Here is a 26190-nt window from a genome sequence, read left to right as displayed (position 1 = left end):
ATATAGTATTGGAGCTATGTACCTTGGAAGTTCATTTTTCCATGTTTTCGGCAGTCTATAACTCCGAAAGGAAGCATTTGTGCACCCAGGTTGGTCTATACTTTTCGTCTTATCTTGGTGTGAGGAATCACCTCCCAAACGTTGTCGGTGTTGTTTTGAAACGCCATGTATGTTAGTTTACATTATTTGTATTTGAAATTAAGGAAATCGTATGTTCCACTACTATAAATGAACAAAATAAACACAACTTACCGACAACAAGCTTGTGTGTTCTGATAGTGTCCAGGACAATTGAGAGATTTGCGCCTGCTACTACTGCCACCCCTAAAAGACGGTTGGTCTTCAACAATAGGAGACGGCACAATTTTTTCGTAGAATGAATTATAAAATTGGGGACAAAGCTTTCTACAGCAACGCTCACCACAAGGAACGCAACGCACTGTAGCCAAGGCTAAATTACAACAAACATTGCCCATGTAGAGATCTCTTCATAACACCACAACGCTGGAAAATAAATTGTATACATGTCATACAAATGTTTCACATATCTTCAATATTTGCTTATAAGGGAAACGTGATAACTAACATTACTCTTGTATGATTATGAAAGTTTCTCTCAAGGCAAGAACGCTCGTAACAAGGTAAGATCGACCTCTTTCATCTGAGATGACATCTACAGCTTCACATTTGTTAATACACAACATTTGAGAAAAGTAGAGTAAGGCTGCTAGGTATTCTCACTTCTAGCATAATCTTATGATTATATTGGGACCATCCTTCTTAGGTTGGAGGCATGTAATAACTACACTGCAAGAAAAAAAATGCAACATCCTGTAATACATAGGGAATTATTAATATGATTATGCTATTAAGTTATATGATGATAATGGAGTACAGAATTGAGTTTGTAACTGTTTCGTCCAACAGATGATACTGGCGCCACAGAGTGATATTGGCGCCATCTGTGTCTATTCTGTGTTGTAAATCAGCAGGGGTAGGTAAGTGACAAACAGTAAACACAAGCTCACATCCACCTACAATTGTTGCTAATTTGCGCAATCAGATCGAGCAAACATGGCAGAATGTACCGCTAAGACCGTACCCGTGATCTCTATGGTGGAGTGCATTCAAGAATCCGAGCCTGCATTGCTATTTATGGAGCCTATACATGGTATTAATGTGGAGGTGGTAGTGAAATGCTATATATGTCGTCCCCAAACTACTGTACATATTGTACTAATCATTTCATACCCTTACTAAATGTATACTGTATACGGAATAAATGTAGTTCAGATTGGAAAACAATTTCATAGTGTTGCAATTTTATTTTCCGGCACTGTGTAACACTGGAACCAGTACCTAAATTTTGCTCTGTACCATACTTTTAATATAGTTTTTTTTTTTTCGCAAACTGTATTATGCAGAAGGAACGATAAGATTATATAAATTAGGTGTGTTTTAAATGTGGTATTTAACGAGGAGGATAAACGCAATTTTGTAATGTCAGAGTTTGGGACGGAATAATTCCAAGTTAGTTTGTTGATTGCTAGGCGAAGAAAAGGTAATTATAATTATACCATTCTTCTCCTAACTCAATACCATATGTTAACTAGTATGTACACTCATGTCCAAAATGATTTTCTCATATCAATAACTGTCTTCTAGTAAGAATATAATTTGATAATGATTTTACAGGGAGCAATACTGATACTACGTGTATAATCGGGAAATGTATATTTGTGGTAAATATCATAAGAAAAGAATTATAAATACGGAAATTAGAATGAATAAAACAAAATGCTGCTAAATGGACAAGAAAGTTTTATTTTCGTTTTATTGTTCTTATTTACTGCTCTTTTGACATGAAATTTGCCACATACATGTCTTTGCCGATTATACACATACTAACATTATAAGAAATACCGGGAGAATTCGTTATCAAATTATATTCCTACAACAACATATTTGTAGGCATGCGACAATAATTTTGGACATGAGTGTACATAACAATTAAATTAGCAAATGTTAAACTTGAGCATAAAGAAAAGTTTTTTTTAAAGTTTTTTCAGCCAATTTATCAGTTGGTTAACAATACCACAAACCTATTACAACACGCAAATATTATAATAGCACATTTAATGTTTATATGTTTCTGGTAAAGTGTATAGATTAGCCCTTGGTTTTCAGATTTGCTGACACTGCGTACGTTAAATTCGGAAAACCGACAAGAAACGTACTTTTTAACAACAAATTAATATCGTTGAGGTGTTAAATTAATTTTTATTAATGTTTTGTGACTGAGGTTATCTATTGTTCAACCAGAGTTTAACCATTTTACACATTTATTTTGTAGTTAAGTTTAGGTAATATATTGTGCTAAGTTTAGGTAATATATTGTGCTAAGTTTAAGTAATATATTGTGCTAAATTACGTAATTTTGTTTTTGATCCCTTTTTAAACATTCTACAATGTTTTGTTTTGATTGATGCCTACTCGCGTTGCCTTCTGGCTCGGAGTCAAATCATGTGGGACCCATCGACCCAACTTGTAGTGCTTTTCCCAAGTTGATGGAGGTGCTGCCGAATTCTTTTTCCATTCACACTTCCAGTTCCTTACATGTCTGGCCACTGTTCGCCTTAATTGCTTCCTGAACATCTTAATTTTGTACATGTACTGGTCTTCCGGCACGTTGTACATCTTTGAGTTTCACCGTTCTTAAACTTGTTAAACCACCGCTGCACTGTCCACGTAGTCACGATACCCTCGCCAAATGCTTGGCATATCTTCCGTCCCACTGCAGTGGCGTTTGATCCCAGTTTGAAGTCGTAGAGCATGCACGTCTTATGACGCTCTGTGGAGGTCCCATGTTCATTCTGTCCTTACGCAAGTTCACGGTGTAAGTGAACTGCCACAACCAGGTAGTATATTGGACATTCCCACACCAACAACTGATTTCCGCCTTATCTCCAATTCGCATTCAACTCACGGTGTGAGAACCAATTGAACACTTACCTCCACAAAAAAGACAGAACTTTCTTGGGAAACTTTATATTTCGAAAAATATTTTAAAAAAGAGTGATGTCTTTAATGTGTCATCCAGTCTTCTTCATCACTCTGTTCATTAACTGACATTGAATTTTTATACTCGCTCGGACAACTACATATTGAAGTGCACAGGAAATCGCGATTCTTATATTTGAATTTCAAACTTACACACTCTAGTTTCTGACAGCTACACATGGTAATCTCTAAACAAGTCTTGGTAATATTTTCAAGTGTTTTCAAAACTGGCTTCAGAATTTGGTCCTCCAAGTACCATCCGGAGTCTTCTGGCCTTGGTAGATCAATCTCACACTTATCAGCATTTCTCAAATTTCTGTTTGGTAATGGGATCTCTTTATATGTTGTTTAAGAGCATCACTAGTTGGAGGTAATTTCTCCAGGGTGCATTTTCCTAAAAGTTGGGGCTTCATCACAGACGTTCGCATTAACCTTGAGGCGCTTTGTGAAAAACGGTTCCTCAGATTATATAGCGCTTGCTGATAAAGTAATCTGTCCTAAGAAAAATAAAAGGTCGCATTTTTCTGACATGGGTAAGTAGACAGCTCTTGATCTTTGATGTTCCAACTGGATATGACGTTATGCCGCATCCAAATGGGGTGTGATAAGCCATTACCTCTATTCTCATTCTCAGATAACTGGTGGCAAAGGTGGAGAACTGGAATAAACCTTCTTGTCTTTGAAATCCCGCCATCATGTACAATTCATTACAAGAAATTCTATCATAGTGGTGTTTCAACAGCAGGAATACACCAATGTTTCTACTCATCACAAAAACTCTTTCTGAATTGTGATTCACAGCTTGAAGTATCATTCTAGAATATGATTCTTCATGCTTCTCTTCAAGATTTTGAACATCGATCTCGAAGTTTGACTTAACAGTCTTCTGATCTTTAAAACTACCGGAAACAACAACAAACTTTGAGATCGTTGGTGATAATTCCAGCAATCCATTATCTATGCTCTACTTACTCAGAAAACTGTGAAATTTTATTTTCTTTAGGACAGATTCCTTTATCAGCAATCGCTATTGAATCTGCAGAACTGTATTTCACAAAGTCTCTCAAGGTTAATGTGAAGATTTGTGATGGAGCTAGGCTCCTACTTTCAGGAAAATGCAGCCTGGAGAAATTACCTCCAACTAGCGATGCTCTCAAACAACATGTAAAGAGATCCCATTACCAAACTGCAACTTGGGAAACGCTGATAAGTGTAAGCTCTATCTACCAAGGCCAGATGACTCCGGATGGTACTTGGAGGACCAAATTCTAAGACCAGTTTTGAAAACACTCGAAGATATTCCCAAGGCTCGTTTGGAGATTACCATGTGTAGCTGTCAGAAACTTGAATTTGTAAGTTTGAAATGCAAATATAATATTCACGGTTTCTTGTCCAATCCAATGTGTAGTTGTCCGAGCGAGTATAAAAATTCAATATCAGTTAATGGACAGAGTGATGAAGACTGAATGATGCATTAGAGACACCATAAATTTCTTTATCTTTTTCTGGGTATAACAGACACATATCATTATCGAGAATTAATTCTAGAAATCAAATAATTCGTTCTCTTGTGTAGAGATTTGTTAAGCATATAGTTTCCTTCTATTACGTTTCTTATTATAAATTTCTTGTATTATACCAACTGTACAAAACCTTAATAGTAGGCAAGTGCTTCTTCTGTAAATAAGATTTAACAGTTTAAAAACTGATGATTTATAAAATGTGTTAAGCATATCTTTTTTTTTTTTTTTTTTTTTTTTTTTTTTTGCTTTTTTTCTTAGCGTTACTTAAGTATTAAGAGGGAAAGGTGGTAGGTAATATATCAAATAAACGTGGATGCAAATTGTTCATGATTCTCTCTTGAAGGCAATTTTGAAATCTGGTTACTGCTTTATTTCGCTCAGTATCATTGTAGTACGACTGATTCCATTTCAAATCGTCCAGGGTGGTCCACACGACTGTCTCAGATTTAGTGTATTTTTTAAAATGAGAAACTACATACAAAATTATTGGACCTGTATTTTTTCTTTTTGGTGAAAAAAAAATTCTCTTTCGATATACAGCCTTCCAAAATGACGGCCCTCCTCTCGGATTGCTCGAAAAACTGAAAAACATGTCAAATTAAAAGTGTTGTTGTAGAGAAACGAGTGTACTTAGTAACATAAAAGCAACAGCACGAAGAATATAAAGTAATATGTTTCGGTGGAAGAGAAAAAATCGTCTCTTGGCCCAATACGAATCGCACAATTCACTAGCAATGTTGCTAACTTGGGTAAAAATTTTGCTAACTTCAAACATTTTTATTTCTGTCCTCACGAGCCATATCAACCTCTGCTTCTAGCATCGAAATCTACCCGATAAAGTCTCTTGAAAATGTAAAGAACTTACGTTTCTGATTATTACTGTACATTCTACATTATACTATGATGAAAAGCTGAAAATTTCATTAAGACGCCATGTTTGGTCGCCATTTTCTCAAAAACCCACCTTTTAAAAATCTGAATTTCTAACAACTATTGGAGAAGTACTTTAGTATTTAATATCCGTTAACCGTGTATGCGGCTGTACCCCCTAACGTTCGCAATTAATTACTGACATTTCGATTTTTGTACTTGGAATGTAAATATTTTCTATGGGCATTTAGGTCTTGTACACAAGGCGATTTGAATGGAAGTATGAAAACTTTGAGAGTTGAATCCCGACATCAAATCAAGTAGAAAATTTACTATAAGCATGAGTCGAATTCCGCTTCGTTGTCGAGTTTCAGGGTTTGCAACTCGGGACCCAAAATCGGCTCGTGACAATGAAAAATAAAATATATATTCGCGTGAAATCAGAAACTATGCGTTAAAGTTATGATGAAATTCAGAAAGTTGATTTGTTTCAATATGATGATATTTACGTGCGTTGCAACTCGGTTGGCAGTGTTGCCAACTTGGTAGAATTTTATTTGTTTCCTATTGGTTTTTATTTGATATTCATTAATGATTGTAAACATCATATAAAGCACAATTTTCCCCACGTCACCACAGTTTTCGAAAACTTACGTGTATTTCATTAAAAGGTTTTATCTCTTGCATTATTGATAGTTTGAAACATTGAGTGTGAATTTCACTTGATGTTTATTATGATTAGTAAAACCACAATGTCGAATAAAACTACGTCTGTGTAAGTTGTAATAATAATAATAATAATAATAATAATAATAATAATAATAATAATAATAATAATAATAATAATAATAATAATAATAATAATAATAATAATAATCTAATTTCCTTTTTTATTATTGCAGAATCTCTCGTAACTCTACGCATCAAGTTCGAACTTGGTCAAAAAGCAAAATGATATCTGCTGGACAAGTTGTAACGTGTTCAAGAAGTTCTGCTGCAACCACATGTGATTCGGTGTCGTGAATATCGTCCAAGTGTGTTCTCTGAAAGCATGAAAATTGTTTTCGCTGGTAACATGACATTGTAGTGCACTAATTACAGTGATTGTGTGAATAACAATGGACAAGTCCTATTACAGTAAGGACCTATTAAATGTGTTGATTATGCTAAAAGGAATAAGAGGATTGTGTACAGAGAGAATTCTCGACAAAAATTTTATCTTGCGGTAAAATATATGGGTTGCGTACAGCATGTCTGCCCAAACGTACTATTAGGGGAGAATGGTTATTTGTGTCGTGTGCAAAAGGTGATTTGAAACGCAATATGAAAAATTTTGAGAGGTGAATCCCTCATCGTGGTCTAAGTTTCACCTATAACGGTCGTTTTCATGACGACATTCATGTTTAGTACGTTAACTGTCTGGTTAACGGTTTCCAAATCTACATTCAGAGGGAAAGAATCATCTTGCTGGTGCATAATTTCATCTTTACACTTTCTTCCGTGGTCACCAATATCACATACACATTTATTTATTTATTTATTTCATAAGGACAACACAACAGGCTTAATGCCCAGTTATATTGTCGTATACAGAATTATTTAACATACACTATTATACATACATTATATACATACACAAATATATGTTATCTAATTATACATAAGTTATTGCATGATTATTCTTTTGAACTTATTCTCTGACATACTAAACACATCTATTATATGAAATCTTATCATTTCATTATATGAAGCACACACTCTCCACAGAGGAGACTTATGTAATATTTTTGTCCTTGCTTTTCTACAATAGAATGTCCCAGCGTTTGCTGTTCTAGTCTTACCTGTTGGGACACGTAATAATACTTCTGAAACTAATTCTGGACAATCAATTTTACCATTTAATAATATATGTAAGAACAACAAATCAAAAACATCTCCTTTTTTCTAATGTTTGAAAATTAAAATTCCTTACCAAGTCTTCATAGGGGACATACTTTGGATAGAAACCGGTTTTCTTGTATGCAAGTATTTTTAAGAATTTAAATCGTATATTTTCTATTGCATTAGTGTATTTAGTGACATTTGGTATCCAAACAGTAGAACAGTATTCCAATTTTGACCTCACATGAAAAATATAACCTTATAAATGTTGATTGTTTGTAGAAATCCTGTCCTATCCTATAAATGAAACCTAGGTTTCTATATGCACTACTCGTTATCGCGTCAATGTGTTGAGTAAAGGCTAATTTGCTATCAAATACAACTCCCAGATCCTTGACAGTACTTGGGGTAGACAAGGAAGTACCACCTATTGTATACGTGAAGTTAATTTGATTTTCTTTCCTCGTGAAAGGTACTTACATTTGGAAACATTCAGGACTAATTTATTCTTATCACATCACATTTGAATACTCTCTAGATCTTGTTGAAGTTTCAGGTAGTCATCAATTGAACTTATTTGGAGTATAATTTGAGATCGTCGGCAAAAAGAACTTGAGAAGTTTTAATACATAGAGGAATATCATTAATAACAAGAAGAAACAACAGAGGACCTAGATTAGATCCTTGGGGGACTCCTGATAGAGTATTAAATTTTTCAGTAACAAATCCTTTGTATGAAACATATTGTTTTCGGTTATGTAAGTATGATACAAGATACCCCATTGCTTGTTTCGAAAAATTCAGAGATGCTACTTTCAGTAGCAAGACATCATGATCATCGACGTCAAATGCCTTGCTAAAATCAGTATAAACGACATCTACTTGACCGCGCCTCAATCTAATTCTATTACTATAAAATTTGTTAAAATTGATAAGTTTGTCGAAGTAGACCTATTACGTAAAAAGCCGTGTTGATAAGTTGAAAGAATAGGTTCTACATGATTTAAAATTCGCGCATATAATATACTTTCAAGAATTTTTTGCAAAGGGCGCTAGAATAGCAATTGGCCTGAAAGTTCCTATTTCTCTCTTGTTTCCAGATTTTGGTAATGGACAGACTAAACTTTCTTTCCATTTACCTGGGAAAGTGTTTGTTCTAATGGAAATAATAAATTCACGTTGTTCACGGTAAATATTCAAAGCACCCTTTACACAAATAATCCCCTCCTCTCCTAATCCTCCTAATCCTATCCTAATACTAGGTTTTGGCAGGCATGATGTATGCGATCCATATGTTATACCGCAAGATAAAATTTTTTGTCGAAAATTCTTTCTGTACACAATCCTCTTATTCCTTTTAGCATAATCAACACAATTAATACGGTCCTTACTGTAATAGGACTTGTCCATTGTTATTCACACAATCACTGTAATTAGTGCACTACAATGTCATGTTACCAGCGAAAACAATTTTCATGCTTTCAGAGAACACACTTGGACGATATTCACGACACCGAATCACATGTGGTTGCAGCAGAACTTCTTGAACACGTTACAACTTGTCCAGCAGATATCATTTTGCTTTTTGACCAAGTTCGAACTTGATGCGTAGAGTTACGAGAGATTCTGCAATAATAAAAAAGGAAATTAGATTATTATTATTATTATTATTATTATTATTATTATTATTATTATTATTATTATTATTATTATTATTATTATTACAACTTACACAGACGTAGTTTTATTCGACATTGTGGTTTTACTAATCATAATAAACATCAAGTGAAATTCACACTCAATGTTTCAAACTATCAATAATGCAAGAGATAAAACCTTTTAATGAAATACACGTAAGTTTTCGAAAACTGTGGTGACGTGAGGAAAATTGTGCTTTATATGATGTTTACAATCATTAATGAATATCAAATAAAAACCAATAGGAAACAAATAAAATTCTACCAAGTTGGCAACACTGCCAACCGAGTTGCAACGCACGTAAATATCATCATATTGAAACAAATCAACTTTCTGAATTTCATCATAACTTTAACGCATAGTTTCTGATTTCACGCGAATATATATTTTATTTTTCATTGTCACGAGCCGATTTTGGGTCCCGAGTTGCAAACCCTGAAACTCGACAACGAAGCGGAATTCGACTCATGCTTATAGTAAATTTTCTACTTGATTTGATGTCGGGATTCAACTCTCAAAGTTTTCATACTTCCATTCAAATCGCCTTGTGTACAAGACCTAAATGCCCATAGAAAATATTTACATTCCAAGTACAAAAATCGAAATGTCAGTAATTAATTGCGAACGTTAGGGACTACAGCCGCATTCACAGTTAACGGATATTAAATACTAAAGTACTTCTCCAATAGTTGTTAGAAATTCAGATTTTTAAAAGGTGGGTTTTTGAGAAAATGGCGGCCAAACATGGAGTCTTAAAGAAATATTCAGCTTTTCATCATAGTATAACGTAGGATGTACAGTAATAATCAGAAATGTAAGTTCTTTACATTTTCAAGAGACTTTATCGGGTAGATTTCGATGCTAGAAGCAGAGGTTGATATGGCTCGTGAGGACAGAAATAAAAATGTTTGAAGTTAGCAAAATTTTTACCAAAGTTAGCAACATTGCTAGTGAATTGTGCGATTCGTATTGGGCCAAGAGACGATTTTTTCTCTTCCACCGAAACATATTACTTTATATTCTTCGTGCTGTTGCTTTTATGTTACTAAGTACACTCGTTTCTCTACAATAACACTTTTAATTTGACATGTTTTTCAGTTTTTCGAGCAATCGGAGAGGAGGGCCGCCATTTTCGAAGGTTATATATCGAAGGAGAAATTCTTTTCACCAAAAAGAAAAAATATGGGTCGAATAATATTGCATGTAGATCCCATATAAAAAAAAAAGTATGAATGAAATCTGAGATTATGATGGGGACCAATTGTGTCTTGCTTGGACGATTTGAAATGGAATCGGTCGTACATTATCGAAGGACTTGCAGCAAAAACAACTCTTGTCGAAATAAGATTTTTTTTCAGAAAATTGAACAGAAAGCTGCATGTTTGTACATGTTTTAGAAGGTATCAGAGACAAGTATAAAGAAGCAGATGTGCAGAGTTTCTGATACTGTGTACTAGAGAAAACTGTTTTCTCATTCTTCAGAGAATTTTTGAGTTTTGACAAGATTTATTTTCCAAAAAGCCCCTCAATTGATATTAAAGATGGATATTTTTAATTAGATTATAGACAGATTTATTCAACAGGATTATACACTTGCAGGGAGACAAGATTATGTATCTATTAATCATCATCAGCTGCTAATATCTACTGTTTGTGAGAAGGTAACGCTTGGGCCGCACCGTAATGTTTCGTACACGACAGAATAAAGTCGCTTAAAACTCAGGCACTATTAGTCCTACACTAATATAAGTATACATTTTTGAGAGCATAAAATGAAAAACGTTTAGAGGAAACTTTTTTTTCGAATTTGATTTTGTAAAGAATCTGTGGCTGAAACGCGCAACTCATATTGAGTAAAAATGAAAATAATAAGAAAACCATTACATTTAGCTCAAAAATGCACCAGAACTAAGTTGTAGAATACAGTTAGACAAACAAAATGAAAAAAAGTTTGGATACTCTAGCTCCAATAGTTACGGAGATATAGTGAGTAACGGCTAAAATTTCGGCTTTCTTCCCCTCCCCATCCCGTGAGATATTTTTTCTGGAAATCGGCACTTTCGTGATCAGTGATAAGTAAACATTCGAAAAATATTGGATGCCAAATTGTTACATGATTTGCCCTTAAACTCGAAAAGGAGAGCACTTTGGTCAAGTTGATGCCTAGACTAAAAAGGTAATTGAAGCGTGAGTAATCTGTGATCGTAATGATATCGAAAATCAGTGTGTGCACTTGGGGAGAGTGAAATATGTTATAGACTATTTTCTCATCGCGGAATAATGCGTAAGGGTGTAGGAATACACAAATTGAAGTTTGACCGTTTTGAGGCATGGTGGAATCCTGTATCGGGTGCGATATATTAATTCTGAACTTTATACGAAGGTAAGGAAAGGCATGAATAAGGAAATAAACCTAACCTAACCTGACGAATCCTAATGTAACCTAACCAAAATTAACCTTAGTTTTAAAAAGTACTGAAAATTAACCAGGAAGTAACAATTTTTGGTAATAAATGCTGGCCCTATCTGTCCGACATAAGCCGAACACCCTTGTCCAGATTCCATCTCATAAAGGTTCAAGATAGGAATAAACCTTTAAAAAAATAAATTTACAGGTAAAAAAAAAATAAATAACGAATTTCACGAAATTAAATGTCAAAATTAGCATGCAATTTTACTATACGGATCCATAGTATAAGTAATAATAGGAGTAGGAGTAGGGGGAGGGTAGCAGTAGGAGTAGGAACGGGTTAGTAGCCCCGCAGGGGTTCGTTGGGTTCTGTTCTTGACATAAAATGGGCAAAATAAAGATTTTCCGAAAATTTTCCGTACATTTTAGTCTGTGGATCCGTATAGTAAAACTACTAAAATTAGAATGACATCATCAGTGGTTAATACACTCACCCATTTGCAAGTATTGAGTTTTTTTTCATACTATTATGCTGTAAGACTGTTAACTACATTCGCAATATTTATTAGACATGCCTTGAACCACTTGCACAGGCTTGCTTACAAACATTTTAGTCACAGAATTATAAAAAAATATTTATTCTTTTTTAACCTCAATTAGGATTCATATCTTCAAGGTGGAGACTTACGTCCCAGCTACCTATATCACTGAGTTTTGTTGTAAATAATTGTTTTGTTATACAGTAATTTTAACGTAGAAATTTATGAAAATGATGGATGCTGGTGAAAGATGACGGATGAATCAATCCTGTCTTGTTCATTATTTGATTAGTTTCATAAAACCTCACTTAAAGATATATATCTTTAGGTGGAAAGCAGTGTCCCAGGCACCCTTATCACTGACGTTTCATTATGCTGTTTATACATGGTCAAAGAGTTCTTGCACAAGGCCATTCAAAGACTATTTAATGAAAAACCGTCAGCACTGACGTAATTTTTGTCTTAAATTCAATAGCTTTGTTCAAGAAATTTCGTTTCGGTCTTGTTCTAAATAATCCAACTCAAGAGCATTCAATAGCCAATCAGCGCCCGAGTTGATTTGCAGGAAAATGCGATGCAACTGTCGGCGTCGTGGGGAAGAGAGTCAGTTGTTAAATTAATATATTTTTATGAATATTTTCCATGTTTATATTATGTTCGAAGTGTGCATTATCATAATAAACAAAACAAATATCCACGCTGGAAGGTATTGCGAGTAATGTTGCTGATAATATACACGATTTATATACTCGCAGAGCTTGCAAGCTCATAGTTACTGTTAAATTATGAAGGCAATGATAGGAACACATATTAACTTGAGAATTTAATATACAGGAATATTGGGTGCAGATTCTGAAGTGCCTTAGAAATAACTACCTACCCTAATTATAATATATGCAGTTGTTTCATATTGAAATTCACTCGTAATACCTTAAAAGTTGTTTCTTAGGGTAGGAGTTGCGTTCATGGGTGCAGATTAACTTTACAAGAGACATTAATTTTTAAAACCGTACCATTCATTTATAAACATGCTGTATAGTTTAAATGTTGTTAGACTTCTGTATGGATGTCTCGTTATGCAGAAGGATTCTGATAACTTCTAGATGAAGCTAAGAGAAGAAAAATCAAGGTGTAAATTTAGAAAACGAGATGAGGAAAGCTTTTCCAAATCCAGCTGAGAGGAAACTTGTACGAAATTTACGAAACAAGACATTTACTTCTCGTCTCACCCCGTGGACAACTTATCCGCAAACCTACCAAAGCATTACAAACTCATATTTTCGGATGCTTTCGAAGACTCTGTGACAACTGGAGAGATGCACGCAAATAACCTTTGTTCGGAGGCTCACATATTACATGCGGTTGTTCCAATATTGCGGATTATGTAGTAACTGCCATTACATATTAGTACTTATGTTAATGTGAGAATCGTCTTGTGCTGTCAGCTTCTCGGACTTCGTGGGTATCATTCATAGAAATTTTATTATATACCAACGGACAGACGGTCATGACAAGGGAGCACGCCATCCTTTTCCATTGACGTTGCACCAAGTCACAGGTTTCAGCTTGATCAGGAGCGGATAGGCATCATTAGGGGAGAGAGTTGCTCTTTCAGTTGGAACAGAGTAGTCTGCAGCATTAGATATGACCAGTACATCAGCACTCCGTGTTTGGATATAGTTTGACAAAGGTGTCGTCACTTGGAATATCCTCAAGAATACTTGTGCTGTCAGAGTTGTTTTGAACTTGAGGAGACTTTCTATTCCTTCCGCTTTGTACCCACCATCTTGTTTCCGTAATAACTGTAAGACGTCTTCAGCAGAACAACCAATGACACAGAATCAATGCAACGTTTTGATCATCACATAGGTATGACAAGATTAAGTATGTAAGCGTAACATCATACGTGTAACTGATTAGGGTAAACGATACTTACGTGTTTTGAGACACCAGAATATTGTCATTGCATGTTACTTGCGTCATCGGTTGAATTTCAAATACACTTCTTAATATCACGGTTCAACTTCTGCAGAATTTCCAGCAGTAGATCGCAGAGATATTGGCCTGTGGTAGATATGCATTTTACAATGGCAACAATTCTTTCTTTAACAGTAGTTTTAACAAGAAACTGTTAAACAACAAAGCATTGGTCTGAAACTGTTATATCTGGAGTAGTGTCTAATACACTGAGTGCTCACTGAGTTGCGATCGCCTTCCTAATACTTTGTTGGTCCACCTGTTACTCGAAGGACGGCCTAGACACGTCGTGACATGGATTTTGGAAGTTGTTGATATGTTCCCACGGGAGTCTCATAAGATATTCTTAATGGCATCCCACAATGAGCCCACAAATGTCGAAACAAGAACTCGTTCCACAACATACTATAGATGTTCTACAGGATTAAGATACGGTGAGTTACGGGGTCAATCAGGGGTGAAATTGGATCTGAAAAGGTAGAGGGGTGGTTGACGTCACGTCGTTCCCCGTGGTTATCTTTCCCCATTGTAATTCTTTTAGAAAGTGAGGGGACGCCAGAGATATTTTCTGGAAGTGGAAGGACGACGTCCCCCCGCGTTCCCCCACTTTTACTCCTGGGGTCAATTCGCATGTTTCACCTCCATGGAATGTACCTCAAGCCAAGTAAACACAGTCCTGGGTAGGTGGCACCGTGCATTGTCGTTCTAGAAAATAGTGTCTCCGTGTGTGTAGATGTGTTGAATTGTAGAGTGTACGTGATCCCTTAACGGATGTCACACTGTGGTCCATGCACTCCAACGGCCCCAGTCCATGCCAACAGAAACATATCCAAACCATACAGACGCCCCCACCTGTCTGTACAGTGCACACCATGCACGAGGGGTCCGTAGCTTCGTGCTGTTGGTGGCACACACGCACGCACCCGTCCAAGCAATGTAGCACAAACTGTGATTCATCGGATCAACACACTCTTTTCCAATCATCGGTCCAATTAGCGTCCTCCTGTCCCAAGCACGTCGAATTTGGCAGTGACGAGTCGTGAGAAGTGGGTCGTCTGCTGTGGAACTTTACCGTATGCCCTTGTACTTCCGTGTCTTGGAGGCAGTTACCCCATTATCTTTCCACTCCTCGTACTCCTTTAATACACTGGAACGGGAAAATCCGAAAAATGGTGCCATCTGGGTTATTAACGCACTTATTGCTCGGGCATCCATCATCATACCCTTTTGGAATCCTGCCCACCTCTCATTGTAACAATGTGCTGACTGCCAACATCTAGCCCCGAGTGTGTTCTTTCTCTGGAATACTTCCTGTCGGAGTAATCATGTTATTACCTGACCAGCGAACGAGTGCGGGCGGCCGGTTTTGGAACTATGCAAACAGTAGTGTTTCTAACCGGGTTACTTGTAATCAATCTATCACAGTTCTTTTTGTCCTGTTCGTAATAAACCACTTCACGCATATGCTCAAGTCAGGGGTAGATCCAGAGGGGATTTCCGGTTTATTTTTTTATTTTAAAAATAAATCCTAAGAATTTTCACCTTTGTATTATAAATGTAAAATAAAACCTAAAATAGGTAGGTCTTAGTTTTTTTTATGTTGCAGAAGTCAAATAATAAATTGCAAGAAATTACTTACATTGGCGTTCTTGCTAAAAAAAAAAAAAAAAAAAAAAAAAATGTCCACCTTCGAAATCGCAAGTGGCCATTTCGCTTCTAGAAATTGCAGACAATAGTTACTTCTCCTTTTCTAAAGTAGTTTTACTTTTTTTCAATACTTTTACCTTGATTTGACTTCGAACGACCACCCCCCAAACATTCAGCCTGTATCCGCCCTTGGCTCAAGTAAAGACAGTTTCAAAAGTTATTGAAGTTATTTGCAGAACATCTTAAGTAACAAGCAAAAAACATCAACAACAAAAATATAACTCCATATTAACTTGTGAACAAACTAAAAAGAGCAGCGTTTTACAGGTTGCTCCTGTTTTATAATGACATCGAATAAAACGTAATCAATTTTTACATAATATTTTTAATACACGGTAGAAGCTCACTGAATTGTCAATTGTGCTATGTTGTTTTTAAATTGGTAGTTTCCATTCATATATCACTATTCACAATACATCTACATTATTGCAGGAATGGTTCACTACAATCACATAACTTACGGCGTTCTTTATTAAGCGGAAAGAGATTAGGCTATGCATAACACCTAAATTGCAACTTTTAAAAACCGCTGGATACACTGCAGAGTGAAACTCTCCGCTCCCCTGTCCCACGGCGCTTGCCAAGAAACTGATGTAAACACAACAGCAGCGCCATCCTCCCAAAACCGCACTGCTATCCTGGTCAGGTAATACCAGCTCAGTCTCTTGCCATGCGTTCTTGTGTGGAGGGATGGTTGCAATTCAGTGAACAATCAGTGTAGAACAGAAAACATTCCAGTTTGAGATATTTCTTTCGAAGTATCTTCTCTGATAATGTAGGCCTACTGACTCGATACTCAGCAAAATGTACTGAGCACCGATTTTTTATTTGGGGGGGGGGGGGGAGTTATGTGACCACCACCCTGTTTACTTCCTCGTCCGTGACTTATTTTGCTCTTCTCAATGACATTATCTAAATGATTTCTAAGCGGAAGATAAAATTTGCTCAACAAAAGAATAGTATCCAAAAATGTCCATGATCTGTATATAGCTGTCTTCCAGTGTATAGGCTGCTTCATTTACTTTTCTTCTGTAACTCAGCCCTGTTTGACCAATGAGTTTCTCCACCTCGACAACTCGATTAATTACCTGTCTGTTCTCAACCTGATAAGGCCGTTGTTTTAGCTGTTCATGAAGAAGTAGTTTCTTAACACTATGCCCTTTTTTTTTGTTATACAGGGTGTCTCAAAAGTCCCCTGACATACGATAACTGTTATTATCAGAGTTACAATAAAATATAAGAGGGATATATATAATATAAGAGGGATAACCATCTCCAAATATGATGTTTTCAATCTAAAGTGAAGCTTTTTTTTAAAAAAAATCGGAGGAGCAGTTTGGCTGTACACTCTTTATGCGCCCAATGTTAAATGAAAACGCAACGCTGCCATTTACCTGGTGGTGCGAGAGGGAAGGACGAGACGGGAGGTGGACAAATTTTGTAAGAGTATGGTGAATAGGAAATGTTTGAAATGGGGACTAGCCATCGACACCTTAGCATAACAGAGTAACTTCATTCACTTTCGTTGTGGATCCAGGTAAATGGCAACATTTCATTTTCATTTAACATTGGGCGCATAAGGATTGTACAGCCCGATCGGCTCGTTCGATTTTTTTAAAAAAAAATCCTTCACTTTAGATTGAAAACATTACATTTGGAGACGATTTCCCCTCTTACATTTTATTGTAACTCTGATAAAATTTACAGTATGTCAGGGGACTTTTAAGCAGTGACGAAGGGTGGTAAGAGGCTCTGAGGCCCGGCCTACCCATTTACTTTCAGAAATTGTAATTTATAAATGATCCATTTTCCTTGCACAGAATGTATGATAATTTTTTAAGTTGAAAAAATATTTTATTGTTCGATAAAGAAATCGTGGTTAGCAACATTGCTGGGAGCCTCACCGAGGAGTGTTTCAGGCGGCAGTAGAACTACCGCTCAGCTACTCAGAAAATCCAGCAAGAGAACGTATTGGTAATAACCTGCGAAAGAGACCGTCCTCAGCGCTTATCGACTTTCGTTTCTACATAAAACGTTTCTATCGAGACCTTCGATTTCGATTCGATATATGCAAAATAAATAGAGAGCCAGAGAACGTGGGCCCCATTCCGTACGAACTTTGCTTAATTTTGCGGACTCCAATGCAACACAAAAACTGAAACAAGCAATTCTAAACGTGCTACACCTACTATCGCAAACTAATTCCCCTTTATTCCATTACGTTGATGAAAACCCGTACGAAATCAAACTCGATGTGTTCATTAGAATTGAAAAGAGAGGTGTCAAAATGTCAATATATATATATATATATATATATATATATATATATATATATATATATATATATATATATATATATTGTGAGTGACTTTTTTTCTTACATTTGCAAAAGTGAATGAGAGAAAATGCCAGTAAGTGAAGAATATGAACATAATATAATTCCTATTAAAGAATCTTCTATGCCAATGGTCTTTGAAAATTAATGTGTTGTTAAGTAACGAAGACCAACGCATGTGTTTGAAACAAAACAAACAGAGGGCAAGAGAGTTTTGCATGCATTGGTACAAAAATTATTTCTAGTTCTTGATTGATAAAGAGCAGCGTATGAAAAAGATATTTAAGTCTGATTCTGTTTTTAAAGGGAATCAAGTGGCATACAAAATGACTTTATTGAATGCTTGTCGTGTTTTGAACAATATAATTAAAGTCGAAATTTTACAAGCAGAGTTTGTTTCAGTACAAGTATTCAAGTTTCTTGTGAAGCGCAGATCATATGATAGTCCATCTTCTCCACTCGATCACGCGCAATTGAAACAATTAAATTGCATTACGGTGAATTAAGATCAGCTATAAGTCACATACATGAATGTCGTTATGAAAATTGAGACCCGGATCGAATAAGTGCTGTCTATGGTCAACAATTACGTTAAATTCATGTGAGTTTGTTTTCTTGTGTTTCTGTAGTAAAATATTTATGTCTATCGATAATCTGTTTCATATTTTGTAAACGACAGACTTTAGTGCGTTAGCTTCAATCGCTAAAGAAATGAACTCTGAAGGATATTAGCCAAGGATACAGCTTTCAAGAAGAAAATAATAGACATATTAATGAGGAGAAAAGCTGACATTTCGAATTAATACAAAGGATGATATAAGTTATGCAGCTATTATTATTATCATTATTATTAACATTGGGCCTACTCTCTTGAAACTATTAACATTGGGCCTACCCTCTGTCTTCGCCACTTCTTTTAAGATACCCTGTATATGTAAGCATCCACACTAGACTGATATATTTTAGAAAACTCGTGTTCTCTTTTTCGCTGATAAGCTTGCTTAGTGACACGTACAGAACCTTTAACAAATGCGTTCGTTCGATCTGGAGAATAAGCTATGCACACGCTGGGGGGGGGGGGGGAATGAGCATGACAATATGACAGACAAGCACTGTCGGTGCTATCTGCTCGTTTATAAGTGAACTCATGATTAAAGGGCTGTTTTCTTTAGGTTAATGGGAATGGAAATAATAAATAATAATAATAAAACAACCTTGAGGATATCATTCTCTTTTGGGAGTATGAAATAGTTTGTCGCTCTGTTCTTTGCTGCATAAGACTTGCTGTTGCAAAGTCTAGTGTGGTGAATCAAAACACGCTTGCTCGCATATACTCGGGTTAGCCGTTTGGTTGTCCGCGAACTCCTCCTAGACCGTTTGGCCGATCTCAACCAAACTTAGCACGCTGATAGAGTATGTCGTGCTGAGTGACAACATAGGTCGAAATCAAAAATCCGATGTACCATCGAGGAATAATCACCAAAAAACGCTTCCTCCTAGACCGTTTGGCCGATCTCAACCAAACTTAGCACACTGATAGAGTATGTCGTGCTGAGTGAGAACATAGGTCGAAATCAAAAATCCGATATACCATCGAGGAATAATCACCGAAAAACGCTTCCATAGACTTAACATGGGGAAAAAGTTTTCACGTGATTTTTTTCTCAACAATTAAAATCTGCCCGTGATTTTCAAAAATTCCGGCGAAGCCGTTTTATTTTTTTAGCGTAAAAATTTACAATTTTAATCACAATTTAAAAACAAATTAACGATTTTTTAAACTTTTTTTAGCCGGAACAAAAGGTGAAGACGAAGAATTGTGCGATTCTTATGAAAAATACTGATTGTTTTAAAAAGTCACAATAAACTGATTACGTTGCTTAAGCTCGCTCAGCTCATTTCATTGCAATCGAGTATATCCATTGCATTCCTAGTTTAAAAGTGAATATTCTTTTATATGTACACTCATGTCCAAAATGATTGTCCCATATCTATAAATGCCTTCTTGTAAGAATATAATTTGATAATGATTTTGCAGGGTACTTTTATACTGATACTATCTGTATAATCAGAAAATGTATATTTGTATTTAAAGTACATGGGAAAAGAATTATAAATACGAAAATTATAAGGAGTAAAACAAAATGTTGTTAAATGGACAAGAACATTTTATTTTCGTTTTATTGTTCTTATTTAGTGCTCTTTTGACATGAAATTTGCCACGTACATGTCTTTGCCGAGTATATACATACTAACATTGTGAAAAATGCTGGACGAATTCGTTATCAAATTATATTTCTACAACAACATATTTATAGACATGAGACAATAATTTTGGACATGAGTGTACATGTACGACTCCTTTAATGTGGGATATTCAGGACATCTGTACACAGTTTTGGAAACTAAACAGTCTCTCCTAGTCACATCTGAACCGATGAGAGAACATTTTTTTAAAGAATTTTCTAAAGAAAAAAAAAAAAACTATGAATTCGCATGGGACACATGTGTCCTGTTGATAGTTAAAGGGTTTTAAAAAATGACAAAACTACTGACATTCCATGCGTGGAAAATCAAAGAATTGAAGGAAAACACTCAATATTTCAAGTAGTATTATAAGAAAGCAGTTACGTTGATTTCAAATGCAAAATAATATATAACAAGCTATGCTTACACAGAGACGTCGGAAGTGCTTGTGTTTACGGTCGAGAAGGGGGAATCCTGTTAAACGTTCAGAAAACAGAAAATTCAATCGATTTTGTATGTATGCGCCTCATTTGAAACAATATGTTTCCTGGTTTCCAATGCACCGATTTTGACAATTTAGAGCTTGTTCCGTTCAGTTCAAAATTTTCTTTTGTATGTTGCACCAACGGGTCGTTTGGGGAGGAGGGGGCACCGGACACAGCCCGGTAGCTCTATCCGCCCCTGGCCTTGTTCATCAGTGTTTTGGTCTCTATAAAGGGATAATTTTGCTTCATCATTTACCGTTCTCCTGATCTGTCTCCTGACTACTTCCTTTTCCAGAACCTAAAATTGCGACTGAAAGGAGCTGTTTTGATCTTGCTCCTAACATTCGAAGAGCGTCAATCGAGTATCTCATTACTACTCCCCTCAAAGATCTTCAGAAGTGTTTTGACAAGTTGTATTAAAGTTGCATTCAGTGTACTGAAGTACTGAAGCATATGGAACCATTTTGAATACTGTAAGGTTCCAAACTCCGTATAACACGGACTTGACGCCGTCTGGCTTTCATTTGTTTCGGTGTCTACAGAACTCCCAAAATGGGTTTAGTTTCAAAAGAGGCCTGTGAAATCACATGTCACAATTTTCTGACCAGAAACCACACATGTTCTGTAGCAACGAGATTATGGTGTTGCTGGGAAAATCGCAGGTCGTCGAATAAAATAAAATGGTGCCCATATAGTGTATTTTTAAATCACAATTCTCAATTTTGACCTCCAAAGGCTCAATATTTATTATACAACCTGATATTTCGCGGGACAGAATGTTCCATTAGAAAGGAAAACTGTAAATTAGGTAGGAGAAAGGTTACGTGGAGGCAGTGGTCGACTTAGAAAGTAAAAATTGTGGAAGGCAGCCAGAATCCATAATATGATATGTACAGTGAGAGCAGAAATGTTCGTATACCGTGTACACTTTATATTGAAAACAGCTTAGAATGAGAACGGGAGGTGGAATATATATATATATATATATACCCAGGATTAAGACTACACATTCATACATTTTATTTATATATACAAGAGAAAGGCCAAACAAACACAATCACTGCTTTGTTCAAACGAAAAGAGAGAATTCCTATCTTGTAAGCGCAAAAAGTCACCGTACACTTAGTTTGAACTAATGTTTATAAAGTAGATTACGTTATCTAATATTTTGTGGAATTACCATGTACGTTAATGGTTGCTTCTAGTCTTCGTGGCATTGATTTCACCAAGTGTTGTGTAGTTTCGGGACTGCTTAAGTCCCATTCTTCTTGAATAGCTTTTTTCAGGCCTTTTTTAGTAGAGAAGCCGTGCCTTCTGATTCTTGTCTCCAGATTAGACCATAGGTGTTCTATGGGGTTAATGTCTGGGGATTGAGGAGGTGTGCGAAGCTGTTTTCGGGTATTGTAGAGGAGTCACAATCGAGTATTTTCCGCTTATGTTTGGGGTTGTTGCCTTGCTGAAAAATAAAATTGTTTTCAAGACCCATCTTCTGAGTACTAGAATGGTGATTTTCCTTTAATATGTTAATATACACTTTGTGATCCATCACTCCGTCGATAAAGTGGAGACTACCCACTCCTGAGGCACTCATATAACCCCAGACGAGCACGGATCCTACCCCGTGTTTTATTGTAGGGACGAGATTTCGAAGATTCATCTTTGTATTCACCTTGCGCCATACCATACGCCTCCCATTGGACTCGATAAAATTAAATTTACTTTCGTCCGAAAATATGACCCTATTCCAGAAAGAAGCCTGATCCCTTATCTTTATACTCTTCTTCAAACTTTAGTTTCTTTATACGATTTGTCTTGTTCACCTAGAACATTTTCGTGGCTATCCGACCATGATACCCTGCAAATATGCCGCACTGTACTGGCTGATACTTTAACACCGCGTGTTTCCAGATCCGTTGCCAATTGCACAGCACTACTTTTTGGAACCATTTTTCTTTCCCTAATAATGTAACGTTTATCTTGTTCACTCAACACTCTTGGTCTTCCATTTTTTTTTTTTTTTTTTTTTTCGCAGTGATAGAAACATTATACATCGCAATTATTGTTTGTACTGTTGAACGAGGCCTGTCTGCAAGGTTTGCTATCTTTCTCAAAGACTTACCCTTCTTATGCAATTCCATAATTACTTTTCTTGTCTTCTCATTTGTTTCTGTTCGGTTGCTTCCCATTTTGACAGCCCACCGTGCAGTTTTTTCACTCCAATTCACAACTAAACTCATTCTGTTATTCGTCATGCTATACAGAGGTGTATGCTCAAGTGAATACTAGTGAACCCCAGTTGTGGTATCTTTGTTTCGTATTCTTACGTCAGGTGTACTATAACTTTTTGAGTCTACACACTTTCTACGGAGTTTGTTTACTTTTTAAACATTACACTTGTCTTTGTGGTTCTTCATTGATATATACATAAAGCTTAGTTTTCATTATTCATACTGTGTTATTGCATTTCTTAAATTTTCTGTTCCTTTTTCATAGACATTCTCGTTTCAATAGCATAGATGTACGAACACGCTCTGCGCTCACTGTATACCGTGAGTTTACTACAAACTTTCAACATATATAAGTAATAACTTCAATTATATTTGTCACTAGAAAAAACTGGGAGTTCTAGTCGCGGGCGTTTTAGATCCGCCACTGTATGTGTGAGGAAGAGAATTGTAAATTTAGGGGATTGAGCCTAAGACCTTGGTTGCTCCTGATTAAATCTCATTATTTCAATTATAGTCCATTATACATATTAATATTTACGATCTCGTATGTATATATGTTTTTATTAAATAAATAAATAAATAAAATTAGGTTGGGATGAATTGTACAAACTCCTTTTGAATTGACAACGCAATAACTTAATTTCACTTGATTTTAAACCAATAGAAATCCACTTACCTGAATAGCTAGTCATAACGTAGGCCCATCTACGCACTTCAGATGTGGAAAGATTAACACAACAGGTCTATGGCAGATGGTTAAAGCTTTTGTGAAGTCATCCTTGAAGCAAACAGATGGCACCTGTCAGCGTTCTCCCGCATTATCTTCCCATTCAACATGATTCATACTTAACAACTCAGGTGAAAAAAAAAAAAAAAAAAAAAAAAAAAAAAAAAAAAAAAAAACTTCTCAATGTCGAAATGCAAGGTTATTATCTCATGAAAATTAATTGGTTTGGATACAGATTTGATAAACATTTCCTATGTTACCAACAATTTAAGCTCATGCAACGAGATTGGGTTGTCTGGCATATTTTATTGATGCGAAGCTTCTACAACTGGACGCAATTGACATTTGTGTGTATATCTGTTCGTTCCACGAGAACTCTAGTAGAACATACCCAACTTTAACGAAATTTGGTATGTGGCTTCCTTCAACATCCAGAAATAACCCTATTGTTTGAAGTTACAACCACTTAAGTATAAGGGGTATGTGAAAGAGCATAAAATCCACCCATTTTGAGAATTTCTACATGCACACGCAAAACAATTTTCGGATGTAAACAACGAAAAATTATTGGATTACAACAAACTTATCGTATATTTTCTTTATGCCATTGTGAATATCCTCTCACCTTTGGCTTAAAATGTGCTAACTGTAAGAATAAAGAGGTGGATTACCCTGCCCCTCAATTTCAAAAGTGTGTTCACAATAATTTTCGTTAAAAGAAAACGTCCAATTTTGCCTTAATATTTCGTACATTCTTTGAAGCTTTCTTGAGCTCCCTCGCGGCTCAGTGGTTAGCGTACGCGCCTTTGGCGTGGGAGATTCCCAGCTTCAGCTAATGTGGTTCGGATTCCACGTCAATCAGTAGGTCCCGTCTCACGTAGCATTCCTACTAAAAGGGACATTAAACTCAAAATCAACTCAACTCTTTGAAGCATCCTTATCAGCCCCTCTGCATGGGGTTAAAATCAGTATAAAATGAAGTAGTGGGTTTACCCTCCTATCCTCCCCCTCTAGAGTTCCATGATAACATATAAAACTTATTCGGTTTTGATATATTATAAAAAATTGCTTTCACTTTGTATATTTTCCTTAACCCCCAATGCTTGGGATTAATCAGCCTTAGGATTAACCTTAAAATTTAGCCTACTAATGTAGTACGGATTATCCCTCCCCCTCTCCGTATGATCCAATATATCTTTCGCAGTGTTGGGAAGTAAAGTAACGCAAGTAACGCGTTACTTTTAAAGTAACGTTTCCTAGTAACGCGTTACATCTTTTCCAAAGTAACTGTAACGGTAACGCGTTACAAATTTTTAAGTAACGTACCTAGTTTGCGTTACTTTTTTCGCGTTACATTTCGGATGAGTAACTACAATATATGTATATTTTTTTCGGAAACAAATGTTTCTTTCCTGTAAGTGAATTTCTCAGAATGAAACAATCGAGCATGAACTACGTATGTCAGTGACCGACAGTCACAGACACACAGAGAACACATAAGTTCGTAGTGCCACTTGCTGTTTTTTGAAGATGAGGACAGCCTTAGCCCTTAGGGAAATCACGTGTACTGATTGCAAGCACCTGGAAGATTTTGTCGTAGATTTTGACAGCTCCAAATCAATACATTCAGTGAGTGAAATAGGAGTGCAATGATACTGGTAGTCTATTTTACTTTGATTGGTGTAGTTTTTACAAAGATGGAGAACGAAAATATTTTACTGTTCGAACATTTGAAAGAATTCTTTTTCTTAAGAGCTGAGGATGATGGTGGACAGAATTTAAAAGTAAAGTGTCTGAAGTGCCCCGGCGGAAAATATTTATCAACAACTAGGGTGCCATAATTAACGATTTACAGTCAGGGGTTAATATGAATAAACTGCGTTCTGATGAGCAGGCCTACTTTATTACTAGAAAATAGTTTGCTGATGGTATGTAATATTGGAGTTCTTTCAGATCAGTTTCAAGTCGAGTTTCGAGTCAAATCAAGGGTAATATCCTCGAGTCGATTTCCGAGCCGATTCAGTTTTTCCCATCGAGCTTCGAGTCCAGTCGAGTTTGATAAATGGCTCGTTCGCTTTAAGTCGTCTTGAAATCATGGCCTGATGACACTGGAAAACGAAAGCCATGAGCAATGTAAGCTATATAGTAATATGGAATACTTTTAGTGTTGCTCACGAGAAGGGACACTGCTCGCATCTCGTCTCGTCTCGATAGCGAGACCACAAGAGCTATTTTTATAACAAGCTCAGCTCGGCTCGACTCAACTGAGAAGATGGCTCGAGCCGGCTCACTTGGGGTGAACCATCGGCTCGAGCTGGCTTGATAGGGATGAGCCATTTGCTCGGTTCGGCTCAACTGAACCGAGGGTTCTAGCCGAGTCGGTTGGGTGAGCTGTTGGCTCGGCTCACTTCTTGGTTCGGGTCGATAGTGAATGAGCTGTGAGCCGAGTTGTTCGAGTCATTCACAATTCTAAACTCGGGCCGGGCAGTTTTGAAGATATTTG

The 26190-nt window shown here is 36.3% G+C and overlaps 1 protein-coding gene across 2 annotated transcripts in view; it reads right to left on the bottom strand.

The window, feature by feature from the left end:
- Positions 1-23795, bottom strand: part of LOC145686817 (uncharacterized) — a 59114-nt gene extending 35319 nt beyond the window's left edge. Inside the window, exons 1-2 of one of the 2 annotated variants that reach the window (XM_081760526.1) lie at positions 23637-23795; positions 253-504 (exon numbers count right to left, since the gene is read on the bottom strand). In XM_081760526.1, the coding sequence (XP_081616652.1) occupies positions 253-476 (224 nt within the window). In that variant the 5' untranslated portion in view covers positions 477-504; positions 23637-23795. Of the gene's footprint in view, positions 1-252; positions 505-11936; positions 12057-23636 lie in introns of those variants that run through there. The other variant, XM_081760525.1, reaches the window with a different exon arrangement.
- Between the last annotated feature and the right edge of the window lie 2395 nt (positions 23796-26190).

This window comes from Thermobia domestica, chromosome 5 (genome assembly GCF_964235325.1).
Source record: "Thermobia domestica chromosome 5, izTheDome1.hap1.1, whole genome shotgun sequence".
Lineage (NCBI taxonomy): Eukaryota > Metazoa > Arthropoda > Insecta > Zygentoma > Lepismatidae > Thermobia > Thermobia domestica.
The sequence above is the reverse complement of the archived record's forward strand: the minus strand, read 5'-3'. Positions and strand labels throughout refer to the sequence as shown.